The sequence below is a fragment of the Cyprinodon tularosa genome, unplaced genomic scaffold (genome assembly GCF_016077235.1).
Source record: "Cyprinodon tularosa strain WSP-4 unplaced genomic scaffold, ASM1607723v1 ctg550, whole genome shotgun sequence".
In the NCBI taxonomy this organism is placed as follows: Eukaryota; Metazoa; Chordata; class Actinopteri; order Cyprinodontiformes; family Cyprinodontidae; genus Cyprinodon; species Cyprinodon tularosa.
Genome location: NW_024039286.1, coordinates 161,366 through 186,752, shown reverse-complemented (window position 1 = coordinate 186,752; position 25,387 = coordinate 161,366). Strand labels below are relative to the sequence as shown.

The 25,387-nt window shown below is 39.4% G+C and overlaps 1 protein-coding gene across 2 annotated transcripts in view; it reads right to left on the bottom strand.

The window, feature by feature from the left end:
* Window positions 1–25,387, bottom strand: part of st6gal1 (ST6 beta-galactosamide alpha-2,6-sialyltranferase 1) — a 45,965-nt gene that overhangs the window by 19,330 nt on the left and 1,248 nt on the right. Inside the window, exon 2 of one of the 2 annotated variants that reach the window (XM_038305062.1) lies at window positions 12,898–12,983. The exons of the other annotated variant lie outside the window; for it this stretch is intronic. Coding sequence (XP_038160990.1) covers window positions 12,898–12,909 — 12 coding nt within the window. The 5' untranslated portion in view covers window positions 12,910–12,983. The remainder of the gene's footprint in view (window positions 1–12,897; window positions 12,984–25,387) is intronic. 2 annotated transcript variants of the gene reach the window in all.

Sequence of the window (25,387 nt, the reverse complement as noted above, 5' to 3'; positions counted from 1 at the left end):
ACACAGGAATTGCATGTCTGGAAACGCACTAGTATCCAATAAGAAGTGTCAAGAAAAAATTATATAAAAACATTGATTTAAAATCCTCATCAGTAAAACAAAAGATACTAACTTTAAAACTTTTTTTGTGATTCAGTTGGTTCATTTACATTTCTAGAAGTGTCAGATCACCAAACATCAATTTGAACACAATGCTCAAACTAAAATGGATACTACTTAACTGCACAATGCAGGTTCCGAAAGACAACACCGACTGCTTTAAATTATTTTTTCTATTTATTTACAAGTCGTCCCCGCCCCCCCAAATAAATACATTTATATTTGTAAAACATAATCTTGCAATATATTAACATAAAATGTTGTGATTATTATATCAATATTTCGTTGCAAAATATATAACTTTGGATATATCTCATTCAGTTTAAGTTCAGTTCAAATAGTTTTTAATCTGAGTAAATATGTGTAATCTAATGTGAAGGTCATTCTAAAATTTATTTTGGTCTTTTAAGGGATTGTGACATGTAAGAGATTTTTTGTAATATTATTGACTCGTCTTTCATGTGATTAAAATGAGATCTAAGGCCAATGGCATAACGACACAACGATAGAACCGTAAGCAACATTATCTGGGTGGGCCCCATATTAGGTACCCCCCCCACCCCCTCTTTTCGGGAATCCACTGAAGTACCTCTTTTTGGTATCCATTGACATTGTGCATTGTTATGGTTTTAATCTACGCTCTGGATTACCCATAATTCCACGTCGTATTGTAAAAAATAAAATGCTCAAATATTCTTTTAAGATCTTTATTGCGGTTTGAAATATATTATTTGAGCATATTTTTTAGGGGTGTGCATTGGCACTGTCCTCATGATTCGATTTGATTACGATTCACAAGGTAACGATTCGATTCTACGATGCATTGCGATGCATCAAAATCCCATTGACTTCATAAAATCCGAAATGTGCCCAGATATCTGCTTTCCAAGCTTTTGGTGCGTTTTTAATTAGGCCTACCCGTCTATCGCGGTCATCTCCCTCCGCCTCAGCCATCTTGATTGTTGTTGGTATGCCACCGGAAGTAATTGAAACTTCACAACTTGTCCATTTGAGGCCAGAAAATAAACAGTGACATAATCGATCATGGCACGTTGCCGCATCGATGCTGAATCGTGCATGCCCCGCATTGCAATGCATCGCTGAATCGATTATTGTTGACACCCCTAATATTTTTTAACCAACTGTCTAATGAACTATAAACAGTTATTAGCATAGTAATTAAAAGTACCACTGTCTGCTTTGCTATTGTTGTCATGTTTAAACGGCTCACCATCATGTTGAAATCTGCCATGTGTTTGGGTATAAATAAGGTCCGGTCAGTTAACCTAATATCAGGTGGGTTTAAGAGGAATTTTTCGCACCATTACATCTGCAAAGAGACGTCCTAGTTCACATTTGTGTAGGGGGCAAACCAGGTGTCAGTGACGGGGCCCCTAAGAAGTCGGGGGCCCCTAAGCAACTGCAGTCTCTGCTTACCGTGATAGTTACACCATTCTCTAATGCTACGTTCACACCAAAAGCAGCAGAAGCAGCAGGAGCAGCTAGTTTCAATGCAAAGTCAATGGTTGACGCGCGTCAAGGCACAGCAAATAGTCCCACAGCAGCTGCAGTGCGTCTGAGCAGCTGAAGCAGCGCTTCAGGGGCGTTTGAGCATCTGAGACACACGCCGCGCCAAAATTGCAGCTGCTGCTCGAGTTGGAAAAATTGAACTTTTGCTGCTTGACGCGCCACATCAACGAATCAGAGAAACTGATCAGGGAGCTGCTAGGGAGTCTGTAAGTTACACTGGTCACAGTCACTGGTCTTTGTGTCATGTTAAGTTATTCCTTTGCCTCCTTTAGTGATAATGGTATGTGTAATAAATGTAGTATTTTGGGAGCTTTGGAGGCGAGGGTGTCAGAGTTACAGTCCTGGCTTTGGGCTGTCAAACGTTCAATAGTTAGAGTAGCCCAACTTGTTAACAGCCTGGAGCCACCAAAACCAGGGACAGGTCCACGTAGTGGTACTTCAACAGTGCCTGAGTAGCCAGGTGATTGGGTAACGATACGCAGAAAGCAAAGTCGTTGATCTCAGCCCACTGGGATATCACCATCAACCTGTTCACGTTTCCAACTGATTTTACTCACTCTGTGATGCTCCCAATGGGATGCCCATATTGGCAATTGGCAGCTCTCTAGTCAGAAACGTGGCATTAGAGACACCAGGGAACATAGTCTAATGTTTGCCAAAAGTTGGGCCAGAAAGAGCGACATCAAATCCTACCTGAAACTGCTGGTTAAGGATAAGTTTAAATACAGTATGTTATTCAGGCTGGCGTTAATGACGCCCGGTTACGCCGATCGGAGGTCACTAAAATTAGTGTTGCTTCAGTGTATAAGTTTGCCAAAACAATGTGGGACTCCGTAATCTTCTCTGGTCCCCTCCCTGATCTCACCAGTGACGACATGTTTAGCCACATGTCGTCATTTAACTGGTAGTGTCTTAAATGATTTTACCGTTTAACACACCTCTGCAGCTTCTCTACTGTTACCCACTCATTACTCCATCTAGATAGATCTTGCCACGACCAAAATCTAATTAATTAGAAAAGAGAGTAAATGACGATAAACTTATTGAAATCAAAATAGCTCCATTTGGGGAAAAAGTTATAACTATTAAATGTGGTTTATTTACATAAGATTTCTTCAAAATGTCTTTTAGTTAATGACTTGATTTGGGATAGTCAAATTGATTTGAATTGATTGATTTACAGAAACTTTGCTGCAGCAAGAAAATAATCAGAGATGGGAAGTAACGAAGTACAAATACTTCGTTACTGTACTCAAGTAGATTTTTCTGATATTTTTACTTTACTACTTATTTTTATGGCAACTTTTTACTTCTACTCCTTACATTTTTACACAAATATCTGTACTTTCTACTCCTTACATTTAAAAAAATTGGCTCGTTACTTTAGTTTTGAATCATTTCAATGGAGTTACCGTTATTATTTTTCACGTCATCAATACCAAATTCAATCTAATTGGATGGGAATCTACGTTGCATTTGACGCACCACTACAAGATGAATCGACAGATTCGGCGGTATTCATTCGCGGCAAATCATTGCGGCTTGGTGGCGGTGGCGTTAGCATAGTAGTATGGACGACGAGAATGAACACAACTGAGATCTAGTCCTATTGGCAGACATCCATTTAAAATGTAAGCAACGGCATGAAAAAAGTGGTTTCTACTTTTATACTTTAAGTAAATTTACAAGCCTGTACGTTGTTACTTTTACTTGAGTAAAAAAGTTTAATCAGTATTTCCACTTTTACCAGAGTATTTTTTAACACGAGTATCTGTACTTTTACTCAAGTATGGAAAGTGAGTACTTTTGGCATCTCTGAAAATGATGCAAGTAAAAATGAAGCAACTCCCTCTAGTTATTTAACTTTTAACATACCCAGAAATTCTGGGCAAGGAGGAGGACTAGCAATAATCTTTCAATCTGACTTAGTGATTACTCCAAAATCCGTAAACTCTTTTGAACATTTAAACCTCACGAACGTACTACAGAGCACTTGCACAGTCATGTTAGCCAACTAGAAGTGTTCCACACCCACCTCTACTCCAAGCACCACCGACCACATACGTCTTCTCCGTCTATTGTCAAAATATGGAGCTAAGCTATTTTTTTTTTTTTTTTTTTTTGCACAACTCTGTTGGAAGCCGGCCAGGTCCAGATCCGTAATTGCACCAAACAGGAAAAAGAACATTGAGAAGATCTGGTTTTTCAAAGTAAATAGAGTAACAAATGCTTGGCAAATCAAAATCAAAATTCATATACCGTAAATTCCGGACTATAAGCCGCTACTTTTTTCCCGCAGTTTGAACACTGCGGCCTATAATACAGTGCGGCTAATAAATTTTTTTTTTTTCATGGCGCGAAAAACAGACCAATAAAATTGATGGATATTCAGAGAGGTCAAATGAAATTGTGCGATACATAATTCTCACTTTCACTGTTATTTGCAGTCTTGTAAATCAGTCATTCATACTGACCCTCAACATGGATACTCGAAGAAAAGCATACAATGCCGCTTTTAAATTAAAGGCAATAAATCTGGCGATTGAAAACGGAAATCGAGCTGCTGCACGTCATTTTGGGATAAATGAGTCGATGGTGAGACGGTGGAGACAACAGCGTGAGGAACTGACTCGGTGCAAAAAGACCACGAAAGCTTTCAGAGGTAATCACAGCAGGTGGCCGGAGCTTGAAAACTGTCTTGAAGACTGGGTGAACACACAGCGAGCGGGATGCCGCGGTGTATCCACCGTGCAGATCAGGCTGAAGGCTAAAGAAATAGCCACCGACATGAAAATTCAAGATTTCAGAGGTGGGCCATCGTGGTGTTTCAGATTTATGAAACGAAAAGGCCTGGTGGTCCGGGCGCGCACAACATTGTGTCAGCAGCTCCCTCCCGACTATGAGGAAAAACTCGCTCTCTTCTGTACTTTCACCCAAACAAAGATAGCGGAGCATTCCATTGGGCCAGATGAAATTATAAACATGGATGAAGTACCTTTGACTTATGACATGCCTCTCATGCGGACTGTTAATAAAAAAGGTGACTCGTCCATCTCAGTAAAAACCATGGGTCAGGAGAGGACGCACTTCATCTGTGTTCTGAGCTGCACAGCATCCGGACTAAAGCTTCCACCCATGGTGATTTTTAAGCGGCTGACAATGCCAAAGGAAAAAATCCCAAAAGAAATCGTGGTGAAAGTTAATAAGAAAGGCTGGATGGAAGAAAGCCTAATGAAGGAATGGCTTACGGAGTGCTATGGCAAGTGTCCGGTGGGAAATTTTTTAATAAAAAAAAAGCACTGCTCGTGATGGAGAGCATGAGGGCCCATATTACAGATTCTGTAAAAGCTGCCATCAAGAGGAAAAACTCAATTGCAGCTGTGATTCCTGGGGGCACCACCAAGTATTTGCAACCACTGGACATCAGTGTGAACCGTGCATTTAAAGTGGCACTGCGCAGTGAGTGGGAGACGTGGATGACCAGTCGCGAGAAATCCTTCACCAAAACTGGCCGCATGCGAAGGGCATCTTTCACCGATGTCTGCCAGTGGGTTCTCAATGCGTGGAGCCGTGTAAAAACATCCAGCATCACCGGTGGGTTTCGGAAGGCTGGGCTGCTGCGGGATGAAGAGGACCGCGAGTGCTCAAGTGAGAGCGACAAGGATGAGACTGAAGTCAGCGACGGCATCCTGAAGCTGTTCCACTCAGACACCGAGGAAGAGGACTTTGAGGGTTTTAGTGCGCAGGAGGAAGAAGAAAATGATTAAGGACTTTTCCTGGTCGGCTGCAATGTTCTGTTCAATGCGTTGTTCAATTAAAAGTCCCGGCACATGCAGCGTTATTTGCGTGTTACTGACACATGTTTTAAAATGTGTTACAGGTAGTTTGAAAAAAAAAAAACGTTCATAATATGTACCGTATTTGTTTTTTTATCATACGGATTAAATCAAACGTTAAAAAATGCTCGCGTGTAATATCTTTATTTGTAAATATCTCATACAACGTGGGAAACCTGCGGCTTAAAATCCGGTGCGGCTTATAAAAGTACAAAATTTATTTTCTTTCTAAAATTAGGGCGTGCGGCTTGTAATCAGGTGCGCTTTATAGTCCGGAATTTACTGTATATATTTCCAAAAATGAAGACTCTTTAATTAAGTTATTGGATGCAAACTATTAGTACTTCAACATACCATGAAGCAGACTGTCATCTCAAACAAAATATATACTTTACACTGAGAGGCTTAAACGTTTAATCAAATCTAGTCACAATAACTTCCAAGAGCGCATCTTACACCTTTAAAGAAACTTCTTATCGTAGGCATGGATGAAGAGATGCCGCTGTTGCAAGCAGTGGCGGCTGGTGAAAGATATTTTTGGTGGGGCTGATATAGCCTAGTGTATTTCTCCAATACATACAATTTAACAGTAATGATTTAATTTACTATATAATAACAGTAACAGTGATGATTTTGGTCACTGTGACGGGGTTCTTTGGCCTCCAAGAATCCAGGCTCAGTCGGGTTACCGGTGTTGGTGATTTATTGTGCTCAAAAACTCAAAACAGAGTGCAAAAGAAACTAAACATATACAAGATCCTCTGGGCCTCAGCCTCTCTCCAGTTACCAGCAATGTAACAAAGAAACAGAAAACAGAAATGGCCGCTTTTCTTCCCACAGCTCTCATTAAATAGTTTAAGCCCCTACCCTCAGGCTCTCTTATTTCTGATTTCTTCTCATAAATCAGTTTTGTCCATATATTACCTCCACAAACAATTGATGTACAAAAACAAACAAATAATTTTTACAACTTAATTCTTTTACACAGATTCATTGACTTATTCAATTACACCAAACTGGGTTTGAACCCAGCAAAGACGCAGCCAGACTGAAGATGACAAGTCCCCGTAGCACGCACGCACGCACACACACACACACACACACACACACACACACACACACACACACGCACACACGGCTAACCCCACTGAAATATTAAGTGTACACCCTCAATACGCCAGCAGGTAACCAGGAACAGCTTGTGTGTTTTAGGTTAATGGAGCTACTGGGCTCAGCGCGAGCGGATTGGTCCTCACAAGCACAGTATAACAGGAATGTGTGTGTGGCACGCAAAGTTTTAAGCGACGAGGTGGATTCGTCGCAGTTACAATAACCATGACAGGAAATTTTCATATCCTACAACAGGGATGTTCTTCTGGCAAACGGGTAAGTAGATAAATAAGGATCTCACCGAATTTGGTGGAAGCTGCATCTCGTTCGTTACATTTGCCATCTTCCCTCTAATTGTCTGCACCTGCGCATTGGGTGCAGAAGCCTGTTAAAGCGCAGTATTTTCAGCGCCCCAAGACCATAAAGTTCTGAGACGCTGATTGGCCATTAAATTCACCTAGCAATAGTACATGATTGACAGACTCTCTGCAAATGTGGGTCAGTCTGATCACAGCCCCCAGAACAGAGACGGTAGGAGTCTGTCTGTGGAAATCCACAAATGAATGACAGTAGGTAGGGAAATGTAGTTTATATAATTTGTTTTGCTTATAGGTACACACTCTAGAGAGTAAAACTGACATTTATGAGTTAATTTCTAGAAATATATTTTACGTTTCTCTCTTCTTATCAGGGAGGGCGGTGCCCCAGCGCCCCCTATGGGCCGGCCGCCACTAATTGCAAGTAGAAAAAAAAACAATTTTGTATAACCCTAGTTATCCCCATTTTTTTTATGTGCCTACCTCATGTTTTGCTCCTATGAATGAACAAATATTAATATCGCGCATGCTCTCCTCGAGCTCCAAGAGAGTCAGAGCAGAGCAAGACGGGAGGAACCGCAGAGGCTGTAGGCGTTGCTTTGCGCAGGTGGTCTGAAACAAAGCACAGCCTAACATGTCTGTAGTGGGGGAAAAAAGTATTCAACTATTCACCCTAGTTAAATAAACAGAGATCGATAGATTTCACTCATCAACACTTTATTTTATCATATCTTTGCAAAGAGAGAACAGTTCATCATACAGCCCTTATGGCACAGCCTTCTGCCCTGTTCTGCCTGAGCAGTGTTCTTTCCCCCTATTTACAACAATGGAAAGTTGTCAGTCAAAACAAATTACACACACTTGGTTAACAGTAACATGTTATGAATAAACCTTGAGAAAGAATCTGGTCTGTTATGGGAAGAAGCTATGTCTGGTCTACAAACACCATCCCGCAGAGAATTGTGTGACCTTGCAGGTGAAAGAGACTGAGTGCAAACTTTCATAGTGAATAAATAGGATGAATTAATATATGAAATAAGAGAAATCTCAATTTTTCGACAACAGTGTCGCTGAGCCCTGCCACAGAGGGCAGACATTTAGTTTATTCCCCTTCACAGTAGTTGATGGGGTTGCTGTGTACTACCTTAGACAATGTAGCCCCTATGAAATGATGCTGGGAAATTGGAGAGAAAATGGCACTCCACATGGGAATCCTACCTATTCTGGAAAAACACTTTACTGCTGTATAAAATAATCCTTCGTAAAGCTAAAGCAGCATATTTCTCCTCATTAATGGAGGATAATAAAAATAATCCTAGATTTTTTTAATAGAGTTGCCTGTCACTCACTCAGAGCAATAACTCTGTTGAACTCCATTCTCATCATGCTTTCCCCCATCAAATTAGCTTGATCTGGTCTGTTCCTGTTTTAGTGTGACACCATCCTGGAGAGAAGTATCAGCTGTGCTGCTGCAAACAAAACTTGATTTTTTTTTTATATAGATATTGGAGCCGGGTTTGTATTTCAATGCAGTCATGTTTATCTGAGTGTGACTAATTGTATGTGCTTTCCTTCATCCTTTAACATGGGAGCTGACTTTGTGTTTCTGGGACGGGGCCGCCTGTGGAGCTGGTTTACAAAGAAGAACCGGCTCTTTCGACCCCTAATACTCCATTATCTGTGACCTCCTATAGCTTTAGTGGGCAAATATGAATGTTATGTTATTTAATCCTTTTGCATTTATTTATGTGAAGCCCATACTTACCTCATTTTATGCATTAGTTCTGTTAGGAAAGATTAATTTGTACTTTTTTGTAATGTTTTATTTAAACGTTTCACTGTTATTTAACACAAAAAAGAATAAATAATTTCAAAGAAATCCATTGAAAACAATGATAACAGAAGCAAACTCCACGTGGCTGTTGCATCTGTCCCCCTCTCTGTTTGCAAAATAGTATGATCCCAAATATCCACACTTACAATGAAGCTGTGAAAGGAAAAACTGTGGAAAACCAGCTCTTCTAATTCGCCATAAACCATCAAGTCTCAGAGCTGATGCTTATGAGGAAGATCCATCACTACTTGACAATGCTCAACAAAGATGCAACACTTCAGAGATTCTTAATAAGATTTCAGAAAAGCCCACATGCTGGTTAATCAGTCAAAATGCATCTGAGTTAAGGATCAGTATGAAATTCGGATGGTATGGTAACCTTAAACAAAAATTTAACTGTTTAAATCAGCTCTAAATTGCCTTATTTTTAAATTTCTGAATAAAAAAATTAAAATGTTAAAAAAATAAAATGCCTGCTATATTGTGGGAAGATTTTTTTTTCTCTGTGAGAGCTGTTTTTAGATTACAGCTATCATGCTGAAATGTCACTTGACTGATGAGTAAAGGTTTTAAGTGATAGGATGACCATGTTTTTAATGCATGTTTTTACAAAATATCACACAGTCCTTTTTATTGTATTTTAGATTCTGAAGTGTTGTTTAAAGAGTAGTTTGTATTTACATCATAACATGCATAAGGAAGCAACAACAAATTACATATGAACAAATGTATATATAATGCATGGCTACAGCAGTGAAGCGATTTGGTCATTTTTTCCTGTCACTTATAAAATGCATCATTCAACTCTAAAGCACAGACCAGTAACCAGTGCATTCGCTAACCCCCAGATTCCACATACTCCGTCAGCGCTCCGCTCCGCCCCGCTGACGTACGTCGTGCGGAGCGCTTGTCTTTCATGGAAATCAATGGGAGCTGTTCCACATCCACCGCTACTCCTCCGCACGTCTCCGTCCACGTACGTCTTCTCCGTCCGTCACCGACAAATTACGGATCCGAGCTATTTTTTGCTCCGCTCAGGTCCGGCCAGGTCAAGATCCGCAATTGCAATCGCACCAAACAGGAAAAAGAACCTCGACAAATTCCGGTTCTTCAAATTAAAATATAGCAGCAACAAAACTAACACCGTTTATTTAAGTGATTGGATCCAAACTATTGGTTATTCACCAACGAGGAAGCAGATTTCTCATCTCCATCAAAATATTTATTTTATACCGAGGGACTTAAAGTTTAATCAAATCCATTCAAACGAAGAGATGCTGAGTTTGGGAGCAGAGAACAAGTTCATTAAAAAAAAGCAGTTTTCAATTATCCTTATCCCCGTTACAAAAATCTACAAAAATATATATATATATATTTGGGCAGAAACTGAACATATGCTGGATGATGGTGGGATTTTTTTAATATGCCATATTAAATTAAGCGCTCACAGGGTTCATACAGGAATGAGTGACTCTAATTTAATGCTATTTGAAATTATTTTAATGCCATCAACAAGAACCATATACACAAGTTATTAGTGTACATGAAATATGAAGGAGCTGTAAGCAGAGTTCCATACACACACACACACACACACACATATACACTCACCGGCCACTTTATTAGGTACCCCATGCTAGTAACGGGTTGGACCCCCTTTTGCCTTCAGAACTGCCTCAATTCTTCGTGGCATAGATTCAACAAGGTGCTGGAAGCATTCCTAAGGGAGTTTGGTCCAAATTGACATGATGGCAACACACAGTTGCCGCAGATTTGTCGGCTGCACATCCATGATGCGAATCTCCCGTTCCACCACATCCCAAAGATGCTCTATTGGATTGAGATCTGGTGACTGTGGAGGCCATTTGAGTACAGTGAACTCATTGTCATGTTCAAGAAACCAGTCTGAGATGATTCCAGCTTTATGACATGGCGCATTATCCTGCTGAAAGTAGCCATCAGAAGTTGGGTACATTGTGGTCATAAAGGGATGGACATGGTCAGCAACAATACTCAGGTAGGCTGTGGCGTTGCAACGATGCTCAATTGGTACCAAGGGGCCAAAAGAGTGCCAAGAAAATATTCCCCACACCATGACACCACCACCACCAGCCTGAACCATTGATACAAGGCAGGATGGATCCATGCTTTCATGTTGTAGACGCCAAATTCTGACCCTACCATCCGAATGTCGCAGCAGAAATCAAGACTCATCAGACCGGGCAACGTTTTTCCAATCTTCTATTGTCCAATTTCGATGAGCTTGTGCAAATTTTAGCCTCAGTTTCCTGTTCTTAGCTGAAAGGAGTGGCACCCGGTGTGGTCTTCTGCTGCTGTAGCCCATATGCCTCAAAGTTAGACGTACTGTGCGTTCAGAGATGCTCTTCTGCCCACCTTGGTTGTAACGGGTGGTTATTTGAGTCACTGTTGCTCTTCTATCAGCTCGAACCAGTCTGGCCATTCTCCTCTGACCTCTGGCATCAACAAGGCATTTCCGCCCACAGAACTGCCGCTCACTGGATGTTTTTTCTTTTTCGGACTATTCTCTGTAAACCCTAGAGATGGTTGTGCATGAAAATCCCAGTAGATCAGCAGTTTCTGAAATACTCAGACCAGCCCTTCTGGCACCAACAATCATGCCACGTTCAAAGTCACTCAAATCACCTTTCTTCCCCATACTGATGCTCGGTTTGAACTGCAGGAGATTGTCTTGACCATGTCTACATGCCTAAATGCACTGAGTTGCCGCCATGTGATTAGCTGCTTAGAAATTAAGTGTTAACGAGCAGTTGGACAGGTGTACCTAATAAAGTGGCTGGTGAGTGTATATATATACGTATATATATATTCTCTAGCTTTTTCTCCGCCTCGAGCTTCCTTTCTGAACATACGGCTTTATGATCAGTTCCACGCAAATTAATAGCGATATAATATATTGGACGAAATTGTTTTTATAAGCATTTTTTATTAAAGAATTATAAATACTTCGATAAACATATTTAAATAATTTTAGTGCCATTTAAGGCCTTGATTTAAAGAAAAAATGAATGAATTGTAATTATTTTTAATGATCCGAGGAAACCCTGGTTCATCTCGCGCATGCTCTCTACGATCTCCAAGGAACTGAGAGCGGAGCGGACGGGACCACAGCGGCGGCTGTAGGCTTTGCTTTGCGCAGGCGGTCTGGAGCGCAGCGGGGCAGAGCGGAGCGGAGCGGAGCGGAGCGCTGACGGAGTATGTGGGATTTCAGGGTAAGCTGTGTGCCTTAGTAACATGATGGTAGTTTTTGTTTTACTAATAACAGATGGTATATGTAACTTGTCCATCGCAGATAATTTATCATAAAATATGTACCGCCTCCTCTGGCTTCTGATGCTGACTTTGGAGCCCATAAAACAGTAAACCAACACCAGCAGATAACATAGTGCCCTTTGCCATCAGGGAAAACTTCACAATGGAAGCTAAAAGAAAGCGACTTTGTTTCTCTCCTCTCTGCACAAGTCTGTCTCATTAAACAAGCTCTAACACTAACCTTGATGTCTACACTGGATTAAATGTAGGGCTAAACAATTATGACTAGTTTTCTAATTTGGTTGGCACTAGATCTATTTATCAGTGTAAATGTACCTAATGGAGGTGGTACTACGTAAAAGTCTTAATTATGCATTAGTCCTTCAGAAAAATAAGCCAGGTTTTGCAAAACAAATAAAAATCCCAAACTTTTCTGCAAAAGCATTTTAGGACATAGATTACCATAAAATCTGAAATTATGCATTTTGGTAAAAGTAAATGTCGCCGCAGCACATAGTATGGGAATGCTATCGAAAGCGGTTTCCATCTGCATAAACACACTATAGTTATGATACCTCTGTTTTTAATTTTTTCAAAAATGTGAACTAATCTGGCAAAGGAGCCTGAAACATTTTCTCCAAAGAGAGACAAAGGGGCTTTATTGTTGCTGTGGTTAAACTTGATCAAAATATAAATCCAATCGAAAATAAAGAAACAAGTGTGACCCCTGTAGCAAAGGCAGCTGATGCAAATCATCCAGATCTACATTTAGGCAAAAAACTGTGCAAGGTGAGATTTCACACACTCAGTGAATGAAAACAGTCTTTATTTTAAACACTTATGTGATGATTTTAGATTTTCAAAACATTAAAAATATTACCTTGTAGCCCATGGTGGGTTTCAGTGCATACTGTGTTGGTGTTGCTTAGAAACAAACTGCAGCCTTCAGGTCTCGTCTCATTACCTCTGCAGATGGAGACATACAAAAATCACTTACTTTATTACATGCTATATACTCTGATTTTTTTTTATTTTTTTTTGCAAATATCAGTGATTCATAAGGGTAAACGCATATCAATGGATACAAGTAGTACAGATTGATAAAAGATATACAATGATAAGAAGCATTCAGCACAAACAATCTGACAACATCTCTACATCAGGTAGTAGACCCCTGTCCTCCATCCACGCCGTTCGAGAGCAACAGTAATTTCTTTCCTGGAGTGTTTTCAGAGTCTGTTCATAGTGGTAATAATTTTGGGCGTCCACGCCCCTCTGCACCGACACTGCAAGGAGCACCAAGGAAATGGAAACAATACAAACACAGCGCAGAGGGGAGTGGACGCCTAAAATTAATTTGTAAACACATCAATTGTAAACCAAGCTTTAGTTTTAACTGCTGGTGTAGCAGTTAAAAGTGTATATCTGTTTTGTATATCTAGGTACTGTATGACTGTGGATAATTTAAAAAGAAATTATGAAAATTTTCTTCTGCTTCTTGCACAAAGAAAACAAGATTTTAGACGCATGGTCCCTCCTTTATCTGACTGTGACTGTCAAAATCAATACTGATAAGATCAGGATTTTTTCATGTTCCTTGTATCTGTTTTAATAATGATAATAATAATACATTTAGTTTATACTGCACTTTCCATCAAACATCTCAAAGTGCTACAGGTAAAAAGAGAGACAATTAGAAAAATAAAAAAGCATGAAAAAACACTTAAAGGGACCAAAAGCTTTCCTAAAAAGAAATCTTTTAAGGCTTCTTTTTAAACACTCAGTGGATTGAGGGGCCCTCAAGATGGCAGGGAGGGCATTCCACAGATGTGGGGCAGCAGCACAAAATGCCCTAACTCCCATTGTCCTAAGTCTGGTTCTGGGAATGTGGAGGAGGTTTGAATGAGTGGAGCGAAGGGAGCAGGTTGTGTTCTGTGGGTTGATAAGTTCTTTGAGGTAGGGGGTCATATGCATAGATGCATTGATGTGTGAGGAGGGAAACCTTGTATTCAATCCTGGTGGAGATGGGAAGCCAGTGTAATGAATGGAGAATGGGGGTAATGTGCTCATGTTTCCGCACTCTCATCAGGATCCTAGCTGCAGAGCTTTGAATGTACAGTACTGAAGCCTCTGCAGACTCTTTCTAGTGAACCCAATGAGAAGTGCATTTAGTGTATCACACTCCGTCTCCTTTTCTCAGAGTGTATATAGCCTTATACTGAAATGTGTATGGAATAAGGAGAAATCCAGGCTGCCCCATCAGATTTTGCAAAAGCCAAAATCACTGGGTGGAATTGCACTACTCAACATTTTGTTTTGGGCAAAAAATAATAGAACAACAAATATGAATTACTAGATTCAATATAAAGAGATCAAGCCCCCTCCATCATGATTAAAAGTGAAGGCAAACTCAACCAATTATTAACAAACTTTATTGCATTTACCACTTCACTCATCTACCATCTACATGACTGTAGTGTCTTTCTATCGGAACACCATTTTAAGCAATTCCTTTTTTTTCCTCCATCTTTAATAAATAATACCCTTTCTTTCTATGCCAATCATTTGTTGCATCCTAACACATCTGGTCGACAAGTGCTTACTTCTTAAAACAGTTTATTTCGATATCTTTAAGTTTGCATCTTTGTACAATATTCATTTACAGATTTCCCATCCTTCCTGTGGTTTCAACTTATCTTTTTAGAACCCAATAGTTTACTGAAGGGGGTGATCTCTACTATTTATTTAAATATTTAATCAGACTGACCATGTCTGGTTATGGAACTAAGTTTTAAGTTTTAGAAGATTGGAATCCTCTTTATCCTATGTTTAAGGCATAGCATGTCATATTCCTGTGGACTTTCTGGAGAGGCTATATCCCAGTAGGAGTTAGGTTTTTATATTCATTCTGAACTACATTAGCAATATAGGCAATGGTAACTAACGCTGGACAAATTGTTCCATTTGCAATGTAATCACAATTTGAAATAAAAATGCAATTACTTATAAACAGAATTACGAAGCTTTTGATGATGTAACAGTGGTAGGCAACATCGGCACTAGGGTGCCACTGACCTGCAGATTTAGCATGCATCTCTTCTTGTGCAGAACGCTGCTGACCGGTTTTTAACCAGCACGTCCAGACGTGAACAAATTACCCCTGAGCTGTCGTCACTCCACTGGCTTCCAGTCCATTTTAGAATTGATTTTAAACTTCTGTTTGTTTTTAACACCATTCATGGCTTGGCCCCCTCTTACTTGTCTGAGATTTTAACTTTTTGCAATTGTGGCAGAGCTTTGCGCTCATCTGGTCAGCTTCTGTTAGAGGTCCCTAGGTCAAGACTCAAACAGTGGGGCGATCATTCTTTTGACGTCGCTGCTCCCAGGCTGTGGAACAAACTACCCCCTGACATCCGCACCACTACTGACCACAGCCTTTTTTCAAAAAAAAGCTTAAGACCCATTTTTTCTAAATTAGCATTTAATTCTAACTAGGGTAATACTGTCTCTTAGGTGTCCTCCTTCTGTCTGCTCCTTTCTTTGCACTTCTGGAAGGCTTTTAATGTCCTGCAACGCTGCACCACTAACGCACTTTTAATTGTATCTGTATGTGTTATGTATTGTTTTATGGCTTTGTTGTAAAGCACTTCAGGTACCATTTGGCTATTGTAAAGGGATTTACAAATAAACTTGATTGAACTTGATCGATCTCTTCTTCATCATACCTGAAACAAATAAATGGCTAATTGCTAGGTCTCTGTTAAACCCACCAACATGCATATGATGTAATTTTGCCTTTTGTTTTATGCATATTGGAGCAGGGGTGCATGCAAAACTTAAGGACAGTGGCACTCAAGGACTGGCGTTGCCTACCCCTGATCTATCATTTAACAAGAGATCATCATTCTGCTTCATTCTCTCTCTATTCTCCTATTCTGCAGAATCTTTTAGTTCATTCTCTAACGTTCTGCTCTCTATGCTTTTTCTCATAGTAGCTTTGCCTCGTCTGTTCCTGTTTGGCTGTGACACCATTCTGGAGAGAAATATCAGCTGTGCTGCTGCCATCAACACCCTTGTTTATAGATGCTGGAGATTGGCCTGTTTTCCAGTGTAGTCCTGTTTTTCTGACCGTGACTGGCTGGATGTGCTCTCTTCACCCTCAGACATGGGAGTTGGCTCGGTGCTCGTCTGCCTGGCTGTGTGTTTTCCTGGACTGGGCCACCTTTTACAGCTGCTTTTTGTATCTCTGCTTCTGTCTCCCTGAACCCCAGTCGGCCTTGGCAGATGGCCGCTCACCCTGAGCCTGGTTCTGCAGGAGGTTTCTTCCTTTTAAAAGGGAGTTTTTCCTCTCCACTGTTGCTACAAGCATGCTTAGTGTGAGGGATTGTATTTGAGTCAATGCAATTAACTGGTTTTCCTAAGATAGAAAACTTTGAATCAATGAATGTATGATCTGATTGAACTGTAAAGTGTCTTGAGATGACTTGTGTTGTGAATTGGCGCTATATAAATAAACTGAATTGAACATTTTTAAACCAACAATAACATAAAAAACTATAAAAAAATAGTGAAACTGCTGCTTTTCAAGCTGTATTTTCTGAGCTGTATCAGTATCGCATGAATGCGATACTGATACCCAATACCTGGCTTTGCCGTATCGGCAGATACCGATACTATACCAATACCATCTGTTTGAAATTGATGTGTGTGTGTGTGTTTATATGAAGAACTGCATACTACTTGGATCTAAAATAATTGCCATCATGGCTTTGTCAAGCTGCTGCCTACCTTTGTGAAGCAGGATATACAAAGTATATCCAGTAAAACTTTATTGCCTACCTGGAATGGGTGACAATAGTTGAATAAACTTTTGGCTCAAAATGGTATCGGTGCCCTATTTGTTTGTACTCACCGATACTGATACCAGCATTTTAGTGCTGCTTTATCATGTTTACATTTTGACATGCTGCTATGCAGTGATGGGCAGTAGCGCCGCTACATGTAGCGAAGCTATTAGTTTAACTACATGTTCCAGTAGCTTGACCGTAGCGTCGCTGCTTTATTTATCAAGTAACTTTCCAGTAGGGACTTTATTGCTTTAATAAGCGCACTCTTTCCGAGGCTGTCGTTCTATTGGCTGGAAAGGTTGCTAGGCGACGATCCAACTGCAATCTGAGAGAGAGCAAAAAAAATCCGCAAGCAGAGCCTACGGGTTTGCGAGCGTATCTGAGACTCGAACAGGAGGCAAGCAAGAGGAGAAAATATCGGTGCAAGAAGCATTAAATCTGAGAGAAGAAACAAAGATTTGAGAGAGAAGAGAAAATATTTGAGAGAGAGCGCATGTTTTGAGTGTGAGCATTATACGTTTTGAGTGCAAGAAGATTAAATTCTTTTCTCAAATTGAAATTATGTGCTCTTGCATTATGGCAGGATAATTCTCCCATATGCGCCACTAAGATACTCTAATTAGAGAGCAGTAGTGAAACTTCGACATTGTATTTTCATGGCCTAGTTTACCTGACAAGATGTTTACATAAATCTGTTTTTAGGCTTTGCACAGATAAGATTTTTTAGGTATGGAGGAACAGCTCTACTATAGGGCTGGGCGATATAGAAAAAAAGCTTATCGATAAAAAAAATGCATATTGATCGATTTCGATAATTATTTAAAAGATTTGAAACCACATTTTATGTGCAGGTCTGCCTGGACTTTTTATAATATTGCTAAACGATTTAATTTTAATAAAGAACACAAACACAGACTATGAATTAAATCTTTATTCAACCAACTTTTTTAACCATAACAGAATTGTTTTAAAGAAAAATAACTTAAGAGACCTGAGTTATGTTATTAAATACTGACAAAGAATAAACTAAAGTGACCAGAAAAGTGACCAAAATGAATATAACAAATAAATGCCCCCCCGCCGCCACCCCATTCTTCTAAGCTGAACCTGGTTCAGCTTAGTTTCCTGCTTTAACCTGAGTTATTACTTTGAAGTTGCTGGCTTCTCAGCATTTTTCTCTCAATTGTTAGAACTACGTGGGAAACTGCCCAGAACTGAAAATATATATATATTTTCCCCAAATTCCCGAAGATTCCTCGGAGGAGAGCAGCGTCGGGGCCTACACAGCTCGTACTCCTGCAGGTGTGAGCGGCTAAGATGATAAAAAAAAGTTGGTTGTGTTATCAGACTTCATTTTCACTGGTTCCCTACAAATTTTAACAGATGACTGTGGTTTGTTTTTTGTCCGACTTGCCATGACCGAAATACTGCCAAACTGGCGAATTACAAAAACCATTCTTTGGAACAATTTCCTCTGCCTCTACTTGCTGCGACATATTCATGTGCTCTGTGTTGTGGTTTGAGAGGGCGGCGCTTGGTGACGGCGTGCCTGGGTCCGCGATTGTGATTGGTTGGGAGGAAGTAGCGACTAGGATAAACCTACATGATAGGCTACAATGAAAAGGAAGGAAAACTGCGTTTCTTTTTTATCAAACTTTTATCGACTCTCTTTTTTTCTATTGCGCCACACGTCTATCGATCGATATATATCATTATTGAATTATCGCCCAGCCCTACTCTACCGTATATAAAATAAATACATAAATAAATAAATGCTCAATAAATAAATAAATAAATAAGCATTCAATTAATTGCCCCCAAAAATACAATAAATAAATATGTAGGTAGAAAATAAATTATATGGTGAGACATAAATATATGTATCACTTAATTAGCTTCTTTATTTTTTCACCTTCTTTTGTAAACAGTTTTATTTGTTACTTGAATCAACTGTTTAATTGAGGTCTTTTGTAGGGTTTTGTTTTCCCTAGAGATGTCCATTGAATGTAAACTCATAGCCATGTCTCGATGTGTAGAACACTACACAGTACCTTTCATTTGGTTCTAATAACAGCAGATTGTTTACTAGTTTGTCTACTAGTATTACTTCAGTTTTTATTTTAATATGCTGATCATAAAGCAATGTTTACACTGTGCTATGTCATTGGCTGATCTTTAATATATGTTTTAACTAGTGTGTCAGACTCATTTTGAATTGACATTAGCTTGGTACAACGTTAAGTAGCTTCTGATGTAGTTAAGCTACTGTTAACACGTTAGTGTAACTTAGCTTGCTATAATTCTTTAGGTGGTAGCTTTGGTGTAGTGAAGCTTAATTTATTGTTGAGTAACTGATAGCTTAGCTCACTACAATGGACAAGTAGCTTGCCCAACACTGCTGCTATGTCTGTGTTAATTATGCTTTGTTGCTCCCGATGTCCATAAAATGAACTTGTGAATTTTGTTGAATTGTGGAGAATGTAAGCTTTCCAATAATGTCTAACTGTAAGGTTTGTGTATCTCTATACAGCGCTAAAGGGTGCAATGAAGTTAAAGGGAACATAATGTGCACATAAAAGCTGCACGCCTTGCATGACCAGCTAAACGAAGGTGTAACTTTTGTGGTTGTAAACTGAGTTTCAAGAAGTGTTGTTGTCACGAGGAAGATGAGCAAAACTTCAGCTATTTTGGTTGGATGAGATGTGTACTGCTTTGCTATTGGCTGAGAGTGTAACCACGTCGTGTTTGCTTTCTAACATAAATGGGATGCGGAGGGAGAGCTGCAGAGAGTTTTCTGAATGAGCTTCCTGTGTGCTCTCTCCCTTCTGCAGAAGCGTAAAACGGAAGCCGTGTCTTGTGTCTCATCTTTATTTAAGAGTTCTGAACCTAACGCTAACATGTCTATATTGGTAAACATTTTACCGGTGGAATTTTCACGCATTCTGAGTTATTAGTTGTAAACGCTTTAAAATGGTGGGTTTTGAGAGAAAAAGTTTTCTTTGAAGTTTTCAGTTTCACTTTGATCCATGTTTTTCTTTGTTTTTTTAATTTTATTGCTTTAATTTCTATTTTTGTTGTGGTTGGGTCGAGGTTTTGAGGACCCATATGCAGAGGTTAGGAGGCAGAGGTGAGTCTTTGTAGATTTATTGAAATAACTGAGGCAAAAATCCAAAAACCAAAGTACAAGAACCAAAAACCAGACAACTTCAGGGGAAAACTCATTTGGGGAGCCAGGAAAAGATGAGGAACCAGCACTGAGGAACTGCACAGGGAGAGTATATATAGAAGACAGAACAAAGACAGGACTAATGAGGTGATTGGGTGCAGGTGTGAAGAGAGGAGTCTAGAAAAGAGCTAGGTGGAAAGGAGACGAACACAAAAGGGAAACAGAGGGCACCCGGAAACACCCAGGAACTCAAATTGATCTAGAAAACACCACAAAATAGGAATTAAGGGTGTGCAAAATAATCGTCATGACGATGCATCACGATTCTAATTTTTGTGATCTACTGCATCGATTCTTGAAGGCAAGAATCGATAAAAAAAAAAAAAATTAACAAATAAAATACATTAATGGTTGCCGCACATCAGCCAAATCATGTGGAATACAACTTCCAGTCCAGTAGATGTCGCTGCGGATGTGTTAAAGCCAGCTGCCTTGTGTCACAAGCATTTCCGGCAGCGGGATACTGAGACAAGTCATTCGTATACAAAATATGGAGGAGACTGAGAAAATTCGCCCCCCGGCTCCATCACATTTCAAGTCAGATGTTTGGATGCATTTTGGCTTTAAAAACAAAGAAGGTAAAAACGAAATTGATATGATGCACACATTTGCAAAATGGGAAATGTCATACATTTGAATGTTTTCATTTCATTGGTTTAAAGGACCACTGAGGCCATGTAAATGGCACTGATTATCCTTATTTTGTTATTTTAAGTTTTATGAATCCTAAGATCATTTTGTCCGTGTGTCCACGACAGTAATATTTGTGTCCAGAATTTGTTTTCATGGCGACACCTCCAAAAGTCATTTCAATAAATACAGCTATGTATGAATTCAGTTGCTTTCAGTTTTGTATCAATTGAAGACACTATCCAGATCATACACAGCCAGTCAGCCACTGGTAAGGGCTGTATCTTTTTCTTACAGTGTTCAGTGAAATTACTGCGATGCATTTCAAGTATCGCATCGTGGCATGTGAATCGTGATTCGAATTGAATCATGACTTCATTGCCAATACCCACCCCTAAAAGGAATCAAACCAATAAAAATAGAAAACAAAGAAAAACGTGGATGAAAGTGAAACTGAACACTCATAAGAAAACTTAAACAGAAGAAAAAACTGTGACACTCATATTAAATGGCCAAGCTCCATCTTGTTCCTTAACAGCACTTGATTCTTAATCATCTCAATTGTTGTTCCTCTAATTTCTAAAAGTAGAATGGGAGGCAGATCTTTTAGTTATCACGCTCCTCTGCTGTGGAACCAACTACTAGTTTCAGTCCATGAAGATGACACCCTTTCTAATTTTAGACAAGGCTACAGCTTATAGTTAGAGTGGCTCAGGTTATTCTGAGCTATCTCTATGCTGCTATAGGCTTAGATTCCCGGAAGACATAGGAACCACTTTTAATCATTCTGCTTCATTCTATCTCTATTCTCCCATACTGCATTATTTGTTAATTCAACTCCTAACATTATGTTCTCTTTGCTTTTTTGTTATAGTTGCTTCATCTGATCTGATCCAATTTGATGTGACACCATCCTGAGGAGATCCTGAGCTGCAGCCATCACCTTCCACTTAGATGATGGAGTCTGGCCTGCTTTTTAAAGTTCTTTGGTCCTGTTTTTCTCGAAAGATGTAGCTATGGGCTTAGCTATTGGCTCAGCTTTTGTAATGGCTAACTGAACGTGTTTCATCACTTTGATATGAAAACTGTCTCAGAGCTCATCTGCTCAACTGTTTCTTTCCTAAAAAGAGCCACCTGTGGAGCTAGTTTATTCTCACATTTTCTGAGATAGAAATTATTTATGGATCAGTGCTTGTATGTTTGTTTGGTGGAGCCTGTCCTGCAGTCAATTATTTGATACAATCAGCTGGTTTTCCTTAAATAGAAACTTTGAACAAATCTCACCAGGTGATCCTGACTGAAAGGTCTCAGTAAAGTGCCTTGAGATGACATAAGTTTTAAATTGGTGCTATATGAATAAACGTGTAAAGCTTGCCAGGGGGCTGCCCTAAAGAGAGACTAATGAAAATAGGGATTTTCTTGTTTCATCTTCCAACATGATAAAATTGCACAATGAATGGTGGCAGGTTCCCTGAATGATACATCCTTGCCTGTATATATTTTCATTGTGTAGAAAATAAAACCAACCTGAAATGGCTGCTGGAGTACTGAGTGTTGTGGTTAATAAAGTATTTTTTTAATGCTAAGAATGCTGGACAACTTGCAGATATCATATTCCCATTTAATAACTACACTGATCTGTAGGCCGGTGCCATTTATTAAGGCCACTCTTTCAAAAAAAAAACCCACTCAGTAATTCCCAGATAATGCACTGCCATAACTTCACGTGTATCTGCTTGCCACCATACCTCTTTGCCATACTGCATGCACAGCCATATTATTATTTTATTTTTTTTTACAATCATTACATAGGTCTATACAGAACAATACTAGAAAAAAAAACAGTTAAAACCTTAAAAAGATTAGATGCAGGCAGACTTGCAGCTAGCATATAAGCTTTAATGGAAGAGTTGTTTATTATTTTCTTATTAACTGGTTCAAACAAATTTATCTGAAATTCAATTGAATGTAGATGAAAGGATATCCTGAATGGCCCATTCAGGGTTTTGTTAAAGAAAATCTCTAGTGTTAACACCTTGAAGATTTCTCTCTCTCTCTAGTTCTTCTTGAAAGAGATCACTCTGGCCAATCTCTTTAAATAACACTTCATAATGAATATGTATTAAATAACCAGGAGACATGACAACAGATTTTGATAGAAATTGTAATCTTACTCAGATCAGAGAAGTTGCTTAGAGTTACAGAAGGCAGCACTTACTGTCTGGGCTCACTTCTCATGAAGCGGCCATGATTCACCGTTAGAGAATCATTTTATACAACTCCAGTCTGCCACATCATCACATCATTACACGTTTGCAGATGTGGAAACATCCTTGGCTTCAGCCATTTCAAAATATTACACTTTGTTCTTAGCTGAAGGACGCCGCTCTCATTCCATTCCCAAATCTTTGCCCCGGACTGAATGACAGACAGAGGAACTGTCCTAATAGGGCTCGGGATCCACGTTGCATTGTGGGACGTCGTGGTCATATTGACGGCTATGCAAACGTAAACATAGCTCTGATACAACGTTGTTGTTGAAAGAAGAGACGTAGAAGTAGAGAGAAAAAAAGATGTTAAAATCCCGAAAAAGATCTGGAATTTACCAGAACACGTTAAATAGAGAAGCCAGGGACCGGTATGTTGACAAAATCAGCATTATTAATAATTTGGATCCATATGAAGTTCCAAACAATGAGTGGAGCACCGATGAGTGAGCGCCTATACTTCAAAACAGATCTGAAGCTACAAGTCCTTGGAGTCTCATATGCAGTTCATGAATGGATGGGTTCAGGAGCTGCAGATCATAAAGCCAGCAAACAGTGGGAACACAGTAAACCGTACGAAGGTAAGCTGTGATCAGACGGGCTCTGGAACCTGCTAGTTTAGCAACCGCTAACCGCTAATGCTGACAACCACTCACGCATGTAATGTACTTTTAACTAGCTGCTATGTGTTTCAAAGGTGTAGTTAGTAACGTTAACTGCCAACCCTCCAGGTTTCTCACGTATTTGAGCCTTTTCCCGCTGCCGTTTTTATTATTTTCCCGTAAAAGATCCCAACTTTGAAGGAAAGAAACAAAGTAGGCTATAAAATAAAACCGTGCATCTTTAACTTACCAGAATGAAAATGCAGGGAACACACTCTCAATGACATTGGAATACTGTGGAAAGTTATGTTCAGTTGTCTTACAGCCGTGATCCAAGCTATTTATCTCTGACGCTTGGTCTCCATGGTTACGCCTCCAGGCAGGAAAGCGGTGGAAAGTTAATCCATTTTCTATGTTTTTCCCATGGCGATCATGTGTTGAGCTGTTACAGCCCACAATACAGCAACGGTTCACCATGGTTGAAATCAAGTTAAGGTGAAATTAATCAAATTAAAACACGGCTGAGAAGGAGTACAGTATGCGGTAGTCATAGGCAGTAGTCTGAGCCGCGGTAAAAGAGGCCGTCAAGATGGCGGCAACGCAAAGTGCTTACGTCACGACGACCAAGCCCTATTAGTTAAACTACTGGGGAAAACATTAGTTCTGACACGCATCAGATAAGTGATATAAGGGTGTTATAAAATCAAACATCATTAGTGATAATTATCCTAACAATTTAGCTCTACAAACTATTTCTAGGACCAGTGGGAATCTGTCGTTTACAGATATGAACCATAAACAGTGGATTGCCTTTAACTTTACAGTGTTGACTCTTCTTTCATCTAAGAAGCAGCTGATAAGTCAGAATTCTTTTTACCTAGTTTTATGTTGGATGATGATTGTTTTATTGGTTTTTATCTAGTGGAGGGTTCCATGAAATTTCATTGTATTTACTTTCTATGCCAAGGTCAAATTCTGTTGTTTAAAAGAGCAGATGTCACGGGTGAATTTCCAGTTGTGAGATCCATAAACTTCTATCCATTCTAACTAAGAGGATGTGGTCAGACTGAAGGTGTATTTAGACTAACTGAGCTTGTTTTATTTAGCAAAAAAAAACTGTCTTCCCATGTAGAGCTGTGACACTTACCAAAAAAATAAAGAAGTTTTAAAAAGTATGGAAGTGGGCTGAATAGAAATGCAAAACACTTTTCAGATTCCTATTAGTTGAAGGTTATTAAATAAAGCATAATCTTTTGGTTATCAATAATGTAGTTGTATGTGTTGTCCTGCTCAATGGTGTAACGACATGGATATACTGCTGTAAATATTCTGCTGTAAAATCAGTCTTATCGGGCTAGATTATCGCTCTCTCCATTCATCTCCTTCACTCACTGTAGCAGCAACATCGGTTCTTTTAAGAAACGTGTTTATTTTGGGAAGTTTTTTCCGTTCTTCCAGCAGCTCTTCTTTGCTTTTTCTTTTCTGGAATCTGCTTAAGTACCTCTTTTTGGTATCCATCGTCGCTAACACATTGTATGTAACGGTTATGGTTTTAATCTACACTCTGGATTACCCATAATTCCAAGTCGTAGTGTAAAAAATAAAATACTCACATACATTGTTCTTTTAAGATCTTTATTGCGGTTTAAAACATATTATATGAGTGTATTTTTACCAACCGTCTAATGAACTATACACAGTTTTTAACATAGTAATTATAAGTACCACTGTCTGCTTTGCTATTGGTGTCGTGTTTAAACTGCTCACCATCGTGTTGAAATCTGCCATGCATGAAACA